Source organism: Dromiciops gliroides, chromosome 1 (genome assembly GCF_019393635.1).
Source record: "Dromiciops gliroides isolate mDroGli1 chromosome 1, mDroGli1.pri, whole genome shotgun sequence".
NCBI classification, from domain to species: Eukaryota; Metazoa; Chordata; class Mammalia; order Microbiotheria; family Microbiotheriidae; genus Dromiciops; species Dromiciops gliroides.
Genome location: NC_057861.1, coordinates 421,401,667 through 421,411,264, shown reverse-complemented (window position 1 = coordinate 421,411,264; position 9,598 = coordinate 421,401,667). Strand labels below are relative to the sequence as shown.

The 9,598-nt window shown below is 40.6% G+C and overlaps 1 protein-coding gene across 1 annotated transcript; it reads right to left on the bottom strand.

The window, feature by feature from the left end:
* Positions 1-8,187: 8,187 nt before the first annotated feature.
* LOC122739266 (60S ribosomal protein L12-like) lies at positions 8,188-8,722 on the bottom strand. The gene has a single exon (XM_043981073.1). The coding sequence runs from the start codon at positions 8,720-8,722 to the stop codon at positions 8,225-8,227; it is 498 nt and encodes a 165-aa protein (XP_043837008.1). The 3' UTR covers positions 8,188-8,224.
* Positions 8,723-9,598: the final 876 nt, after the last annotated feature.

Genomic DNA, 9,598 nt, shown 5'->3' with positions numbered 1-9,598 from the left:
CTAAAGTTTCTAATTAACCACTACCTTGGTTGTTTGGTGGTTGTCCTTTGTTCTCAAAGAGGACCAAAATGACATCACTATGTTGGAGTCAAGGTAGAGTGTGTCCAACTGTGGCTGATCAGACAAGTACAAGCTTGAAACGTGCTACCAAAGATCAGGCACAAATAGTCCATATGAACATTAACCTAAAATAAGGAAAGAAACAAACCTTTAGCACCCACTATGTGCAAAGCACAGTGCTGAGCATTTTGCAAATAGTTCATCTGATCCTCACAATAATCATGGGAGGTAGATGTAATTATTATCTTTATTTTATGGTTGAGAAAATTGAGGCAGATGGTATGGCTGCTAAAATAGGTAGTTCAGTTTTAGGCTACTGTCCAACTTTTGTTTTCAGTTATTTTTCAATTATGTCCCACCCTGTGACTTCATTTGGGGTTGGTTTGCCATTTCCTTCTGTAACTCATCTTATGGGTGAAGGACCTGAGGTAAACAGGGTGAAATGACTTGCCCAGGATCACACAGCTAGTAGGCATTTGAGGCCAGATTTGAACTGAGGAAGAGGAGTTTCCTGACTCTAGGCCCCATGCCCTATCCACTGTGCCACCAGCTGCCTTGCTGTCAAATTTTAGGGATATAATCCACTACACTGCACTGATCAGGGCAGATTATTTTCAGTCCGAAGTGCCGTATTTTAAAGGAAATAATCATTAAACTAGACTTCCCCTGTAGGACAATGACCAAAGGCCAGAGTTCTGGAAAATGTATGGGGGCCAGTTAAGGGAACTGGTAACTGAGGAAGAGTGTTTTCAAACATCTGAAGTACTGTCAGTGTAGAAAGGAAGAGAGTCACATGCCACTGCTCTGTATTATTACAGGAGTTTCTTAGAGGTTCAGCTCAGGAGCCAGCTTCCCATGGCTTTGTGTGTACTAAACACTCCATAAAATGTTTATTAAATTAAATTGTGGAACTGAACTAGGACCAATGAGTAGGGGGGAAAGGGAGTTAGACCAGCTGAGTAGGAGGAAGAGTGAAACAATTATGGAATGCACTGCCTGTGAGTCAGGTGCTCCCAAGCCAAAATTGAAGAAAAACCAACTATCAGGGTTATATAAGAGGGGACTCCTATCTGGGATAGGAGGATGGACTAGATTACCTCGAAAGTTCCTTCAAAGTGTGTCCAATACTGTGCTTGTAGACATATAATCTTCCCAAACAGACATAAACTCCTCCCAGGCAGGGACAGTCTGCTTTGAACTGTCAGCATCGTCCTGGCTGCCACATAATAGCTTTGCACAACAGATGAATTGCTTGTTTTGTTAGAAGGAGGGGTTATTATTCTACATTCTTCCACAGGAGTAGAAATTATAAAGGTATAATTTAGAGAAAAAATATTCTGGTGATGTTTACATTCATTTAGATCAAGAAGCACCTGGGACAGGAGAAAAGGAGGTTTTACAGTAACCAGACTTGAGGTAATAATGATAGACTTGGAGTGGTGGGAAAGGAAAGGAAGGAAGTGAATCTGAGAAATATTGGGAAGGGGAAATTAACAGGAAAATTATCTTAAGAAAAATTGTTCTTAGGGGCAGCTAGGTGGCGCAGTGGATAAAGTACTGGCCCTGGATTCAGGAGTACCTGAGTTCAAATCTGGCCTCAGACACTTGACACTTACTAGCTGTGTGACCCTGGGCAAGTCACTTAACCCTCATAGCCCTGCGCAAAAAAGAAAAAGAAAAAAGAAAAAGAAAAATTGTTCTTAATGACCACTAATCTCCTAAGGCTTCCTGCATAACCACCATAATTCATTCATTCTCCAGATGGTCACTAGGTGCCAAGACAAAGGTTGTATGAAGCTTATAAAGAGATGGATTAAATATTGCTTTCTTTGTGGCATGCAAAAATGAAAAGAAGCTGAATAAGAAGAGAGGAAAGGGGATTTTATTTAACTCCAGAGAAGAAGAATGGGAAGATTTAGATAATTAGATAAAAGGAAAAAAGAAAAAGGAATGGATAAATTTAGTAAAATTCAAAAAAAAATATTGCTTTCTTCCCTCAAGAAGCTAACTGGCATTTAAATCGTTCTTTCTGAGCCACCTAAGGTAGTATAATGAAATAGAAGATAGATTAAATGCGTTAGACTAAATGGCCTTTGATGTCCCTTCCAGTTTTCAATATTTGATCCTATGAGTGTTTTGTAAATTGTATATGTCTTGAGAACTACAAAATTTACTGAAAACTGATTCCCCACCAAGTCCCCTCTTTCCAAGACAAATGAATTGCCTGGGGCTGACTGTCTTTGTCATTTCCAGACTCTTGATGAACTTATGGACCTTCCCCCAAGCAACTTATCCCCTCCCAATGTTCCCCACCTTACTCCCGGGCCTTTATGTTATTATGTAAAAAGGGTCCACCTACATGAAGTAGTTTTTATTCAGAGTCAGTAATGCCTATACTTAATTTAGGAGCAGTTCTATTATTTCTTTTGTCAAAGGTTCATTTACATTAAGTAGCTGTATACCCCTCTGGAGCAATCTTTTGGTTCCCTTTTTGTTCTGTTACCCCATTAAAAACCCTGTCCTCTGTTCCCATCTTTGGGTATTCCTAGCTTCCGAGCTTTGCCATACCACGAGCTATAGTTCCTCCACTCTGATTAAAGACCTTATTTCTCCTATATTGATTGTTTCCTCAATTTCCAGGTTAATAGTCTATATTGAAGAGGGTTATTGAGAGTTATTTATTTTTTATTTTGAGCTTGAGGACAAGCTTCTTTATCTTCATTTCTTTCTGGGTCTTTAGTACAATGTAGGGGCAGCTAGGTGATTCAGTAGATAGAGTGGTGGGCCTGGTGTCAGGAAGATCTGAGTTCAAATGTGGCCTCAGATGCTTAGTAACTGTGTGACCTTTAATAAGTCACTTAACACCTATTTGCCTCAGTTCCTCATCGGTAAAATGGAGAAGGAAATGGCAAATCCCTCCAGTATCTTTGCCAAGGAAGGACAAAGCCCATGGGGTGAATGACTGAAAAACAATAAATTGAATGCATTGTAGTGGGACCTTAGTAATGTATGTCAAATGAATAAATGATGGAGTGAATGAGTAAATGAATGCATTCTCCTTGACCTTATAATTGGGGACAGTCTTTCAGACTTTCAGATTCAGAAATAATTTCATATTAGCATAACCACAGACCAACACTGGGAAAAGTTCTTTTTAAAGTGCATTAGGGATTCAAACACCATCTCCTCATTAACACTTCTATCAGAATTCTAAGGGCAGTATGTAATGTTGCATTCAGCTGGTTTTAGTAGGTTTAAAAAAATTTTTTTTAATTGTTTTTCAGGCTTCACTTTGGCCCTAGGTATCAACATAACAAGTTTAAAAGGAATTTCAGCACACTGAGTAATTGTTATTAAACATAATAAAATTAGCTTTGGTGAAATGGAAAGAGTTCCGACTAAGAGTTTGAAGCCCTGAATCCTAGTACCAGCTCCACCGTTAACCAGCTATGAGACTTCTTTGACCAAATCACAGCACTCTGTGCCTCAGTCAGTCAGTCAGTCAACAAGTATACAATTTGTACTTACAATGGTCCAAGCGCTGTGCTGAGCACTGGGCATACCAAAAAAAAAAAAAAAAAAAGAGGTAAACATGAAGAAACTACAACAACGCAGATTTGTGGCACCTTCTGCTTTCTGTATGACATCCCTTCAAGTGTTTGGAGAAAGCTGTTCAGTCACCACCTCCCACATTTTCTTTTGGCTAAATGTCCTCTGGCCGCTCCACCATTCTGTCAATTACATGGCTCCCAGAACTTTCATCCTCCTGGAAACCATAGGATCTCACCAGTATTTTCATTTCCTTTGTGAGAACTAAACCCATCAATTCAGATTTGGTCTTATCAGTAGAGTACAATGAGCCTTCCTTTCCTTTGCCACCATCAAAGGGTTCAACAACACCCTAAGGACCACCACCGGACTTATAAAAGAGCCACCACCTGTTCTCCCTAATCTTCTACTGTACTTCTGTAATTGATTTTTTTTTTAAGCCTAGGATTTTACAAAATGTGTTTCTATTAAATCTTATATTTTTGCATTTGGATCACCTTTCTACCCTATCAAGGTCATCTCAATTTTTGCACCATTGGTCCTGTGGTGGTGAACATGGATAAAAACATAGTGACATTCATTTCCAATTTTTGTATGACCTAAAGCTGAAAGGGAGAGATAGCAAACCATGACGGGATCCAGGAAGAGCTTGGGAAACTAAAACTAGGAGAATGGGCTCAGATCTAAGAAGCTACAGTCAATCTAAACTCTTACATTTGAATTCAAAAATTCAACTTCATAAATACGAGAAAGTAGGAATAGGACTAAAAGAACAGTTTGGGTGAAAAAGGATTCAGTGGTTTTGGTGGGATTGTTAACAACGTGAGTCACCATAATGCTCTACCACATTTTAAAAAGGCTATTGTGATCTCAGGGTGCATGGAGCAAGGCATTGTATCCAGGACTGGGTAAGCTCTGGACAGACCGAGCATGCGTGGAGGGCTGTATTCAATTCTGGGTTCTATATTTTAGGAAGGGGTTGGTTAGCTGGAAAATATTCAGGGGACTGGCCTAAGGAACTGAGGAATCTAACAAGGGGCAGGTTAGCTATTTCCAACAACAACAACAAAAATAACCGACATTCATAAAACACTTTAAAGTTTCTTATAATTTTAAAGTTTCACTTTAAGTCTAACAACTTTGGCAAGATGGGTAGTACTATTCTTATTTTACAATGGAGGAAATAGAATCTTGGAGAAGGGAAATGACTTGTCCAGGGTTATCCAATTAGTATATGTTTGAAGTGAGCTATGAATCCAGCCCTTCCTGACACCAAGTCTGACACTGGTATTTATAATGCAATGCTGCTTCTGAAAGTATTTTAATAGCTATTTGGTGGAGGAAAAATTAAATTTGCTCCAGTTGGCCCCTGAGGGTAGCAGTGAGAGATATATACACATACATCCTGCTCCTCCTCCTCTTCCTTCTCCTGCTCCTGCTCCTTCTTTTATTATAAAGCCAAGAGATATCAGACTAGCTGATCTTTAAAATCCAGGTTGGTCTTGAAGCTTTGTTTCTAAGATGATGTAAATATGGAAAGGAAAGAAGCAATTTTACCTTCAGGCGGCAGAGGGCAATCTTGTACTCTGCCTTGGATAGATCCACTAGGCAGGGTTAAATTGTATGTTACTAAAAACCAATTAAAATAACCTTGCCGCCAACCAGGCACACTTCAAAGGAAAGCAGTAGAACTGCTGTTCTGCCCTTCTCTTTCCCGCTCCTATAGTGCCATAGAATTTAAATTTTTTTTAGGGTTATTCAGATGGAACTTAGATACCTTAAAAAGTTGCAAGGAAAGTGTGTGTGTGTGTGTGTGTGTGTGTGTGTCTGTGTGTGTGTGTGTCTGTGTGTGTTTGTCTGTGTATCTCTGTGTCTGTGTGTGTAGGGAAGTGTTTATGAGGCTCTCATTTTCCCCAGTTGGGCAACAGAAAGCAAGCGGTATCATTCGATGCTCACACCTAGGAAAAAGAGTCCGATATTATTAGATTGTGAGCCTCTTGAGGGCAGCGACTTTCTTTTTCTTTGTATCCCCAGCTAACAGCACACAGTCGGCGCCTGATAAATACTTATTGACTGACCGACAGACTGACAATATTTCTTCTAGAAAAAAGCATACTTCTGTTAAAGCTACAAGTGGTTTGCAGCCCAGCAATAATTAACACTGAAAGGGCTGTTGACCAGAGGGGTGAAGGAACACTAAGGAAAGCTGTGTTCTGTATGCTGGTTGTCCTCCTGTCTTCAGTGCAATAGCCCCGGAATATGATGGGGGTAGAGGGTGAGCCCCTGTGTGGAAAGGACTGGGATGGACTCGGGTTGCAGGAATGGCTGAAGAAACCGAGAATGGAAGGTTCATGAAAGAGCCGACTGCCTGGAGACCTTGCTAGCTGTCTTCCAGCATTCACAGGGCTGTCATATGGAGGGGTGGCGGGAGGTAAGGAAAAGGACAAAGACCAGTTAGAAGTTACAGGGAGGCAGTTTTCTCACCCATTTAAATAACTCAATAAAAATTGAATTAAACAATAGATTTAGAATTTGGAAGAAAGCTGAAAGTTCATCTAGATCAACCCTTTTATTTTTCGATAAGGAAATCGAGATCAGACAACGTGAAATCGATTGCCTCTAGGTCATGTAGGTAGTAAACGGTAAAGGGGGCATTCAAACTCAGATATGCCCATCGCATTGCTCTTTCCATTTCACCACGCTGCCTGAAGATGAGTCTGCCTAATGCAGTGGGCAGCCTGCTGAAAAGTAACACCTGCAAGAAGAGTTTAAGCAGAGCTTGGAGAAATGGAAGAGGTCTGAATCGGAGCTTAGGGTGGGAGGTTAGGCTACATCACCGATAGGCTCACATCTTATTACTTAGAAGCTCATGAGGGGGGCAGCTAGGTGGCACAGAGGATAAAGCACAGGCCCTGGATTCAGGAGGACCTGAGTTCAAATCCAGCCTCAGACACTTGACACTTACTAGCTGTGTGACCCTGGCCAAGTCACTTAACTCTCACTATTCTGTCAAAAAAAAAGAACAAAACCCAAAAAACAAAGACACGCATGAGCAGTAGAACTATAATTAATGTGACTGGGGGCATAAGAATGACTATGCCTAGAGTTGGTTGCGGCCAATTCACTTCCTTTGAACATGGGAATACAGAATGGTACAATTATGACCCCCATCTATGCCTTTAGGGAATGGTTACTCAGGATGTAATTTCTTGAAAACAAGAGAAAAATGTATTCTTGTTCATAGTATAACAATAGCTCACATGTATGCTGTGCTTTGCAGTTTATTCTTTTTTTAAAATCATAAAAATATTTTATTATTTTCCAGTTACATGTAGAGATGGTTTTCAAAAATTGTTTTATATGAGACTTCTAGTTCCAAATTTTTCTCCGTCTCTCCCTTCCCTCCCCCTCCTCAAAATAGCAATCTGTTATAGGTTATATATGTACGATCACATTAAACACATTTCATATTGTGAAAGAAGAATAAGAACACAAGGAAAAAACTCCAAAAAAGAAAAAAAACCACAAAAAACATAGAAACAGTATGGTTCAATCTGCATCCAGATTCCACAGTTCTTTTTTTCTGGATGTGGAGAACATTTTCCATCCTGAGTCCTTTGGAATTATCTTGGATCATTGTATTGCTGAGAAGAGTTAAGTCTATCACAGTTGATCATCACACAGTGTTGTTGATACTGTATACAATGTTCTCCTGGTTCTGCTCATTTCACTCAGCATCAATTCTTGTAAGTCTTTCCAGGTTTTTCTGAAATCTGCCTGCTTATCATTTCTTACAGCACAATAATATTCCATTACATTCATATACCACAACTTGTTTAGCCATTCCCCAATTGATGGGCATCTCTTCAATTTCCAATTCTTTGCCACCTCAAAAAGAGCAGCTATAAATATTTCTGTATGTGTGGGTCCTTTTCCCTTTTTTATGATCTCTTTGGGATATAGACCTAATAGTGGTATTGCTGTGTCAAAGGGTATACAGTTTTCTAGCCCTTGGAACATAGTTCCAAATTGCTCTCTAGAATGGTTGGATCAGTTTACAACTCCACCAACAATGCATTGGTGTTTCAATTTTTCCACAACTTCTCCAACATTTATTTTCCTTTTTTGTCATATTAGCCTATCTAATAGGTGTGAGGTGGTATCTCACAGTTGTTTTAATTAGCATATCTCTAGTCAATAGTGATTTAGAGCTGCAGTTTATTCTTCTTTTTTGGGGGGGGTGGGGCAATGAGGGTTAAGTGACTTGCCCAGAGTCACACGGCTAGTAAGTGTCAAGAGTCTGAGCCCGAATTTGAACTCAGGTCCTCCTGATTCCAGGGCCGGTGCTCTATCCACTGTGCCACCTAGCTGCCCCCCTGAAGTTTATTCTTTTTTTTTTTTTTTTGTGAGGCAATTGGAGTTAAGTGACTTGCCCAGAGTCACACGGCTAGTAAGTGTCAAGAGTCTGAGCCCGAATTTGAACTCAGGTACTCCTGATTCCAGGGCCGGTGCTCTATTCACTGTGCCACCTAGCTGCCCTGGAGTTAATTCTTTTATTATTGTTGTTGTTGTTGTTGTCAAATGTTAATTTATTGGAATAGTCTTCCTTTGTAACTTAACTTGCTGGGCATTCCACAGCACCACTATTGATGTCATCAATAACATCATGAGGATGCCTGCCATCAATGTTGTAGCCCACAGACTGGGCTGTTCCAAGGATCTCTTTAATGGTTCCAGAGAGCTCTCTTGCCGAGGATCGGTGCCTCATCTGTGGAGCAATGTTGATGATCTCATCAAAAGTGATGTTTCCACTGTGTTTAATATTTTTCTGCTTCTTTCTGTCCCAAGGAGGTTCCTTTAGGGCTTTGATGATCAAGGCTGCAGCGGAAAGCACAACCTCAATCTGGGCCTGTCTGTTCTGAATGGTAAGTTTCACTGTGATCCTTAGCCCTTTCCAGTCACCATTTGCCTTGGCAATGTCATCACCAATCTTTTTGGGAGACAAACCCAAGGGACCAATCTTGGGGGCCAGAGGTGATGTGGCACCAACTTCACCACCAATACACCTTAAAAACACGACTTTAATTTCTTTAGGGTCAAACTTGGGCGGCATGGCGGCAACGAAGGTGTAGGCTTGGCCTGGATGCTGCGGGTTGTTGGCTGCCGGTATCGAATGAACTCGGATTCGGGACAACCAAAAGAAGTTGCACCTTCACCACCAAGAGCTCGGAGACAAAAGCCCCGCAGTTTATTATTATTATTATTATTATTTTTTAGTGAGGCAATTGGGGTTAAGTGACTTGCCCAGGGTCACACAGCTAGTAAGTGTTAAGTGTCTGAGGCTGGATTTGAACTCAGGTACTCCTGACTCCAGGGCCGGTGATCTATCCACTTCGCAACCTAGCTGCCCCGCAGTTTATTCTTAATAAAAATTAGACGAATTTATAAAGTGCACTAAGACTACAAATGTGGATAGAGTGCCCAGACTGGAGTCAGAAAGACTCATCTTCCATCTTTAAAACTGGCCTCAGATACTAGTTGTGTGACCCTGGTCAAGTCACTTAACCCTGTTTGCCTCAGTTTCCTCATTTGTAAAATGAGCTGAAGAGGGAAATTGAAAACCATTCTAGTATTTTTGCCAAGATACCCTAAATGGAGTTACAAGGAATCAGAAACAATTAAAAAAAAAAATGAACACCAAAACAACTAACAAAGCCCTTTCCTTTTAACATCCCTAAGGAATAGACAATGGAAAATCTTATTATCTCTTTCATAGGAGAAAAAGGAAACAAGTTTGGTGAAGTTGAGAGACTCTTATTCACAGGGCTAGAAATGATCAAGCCAGGACTTGAACCCAGGTCTTCTGACTCCAAGTCTGTTGCACCTGTCTGCTGCATTGTGCTGATCCCAGGCTAAGCTTTGCCAATAAACATTTGGAACAAGCTACTTGGAAGTTCCCACAACCTCCATAATGAGCGTTTGCCTCATC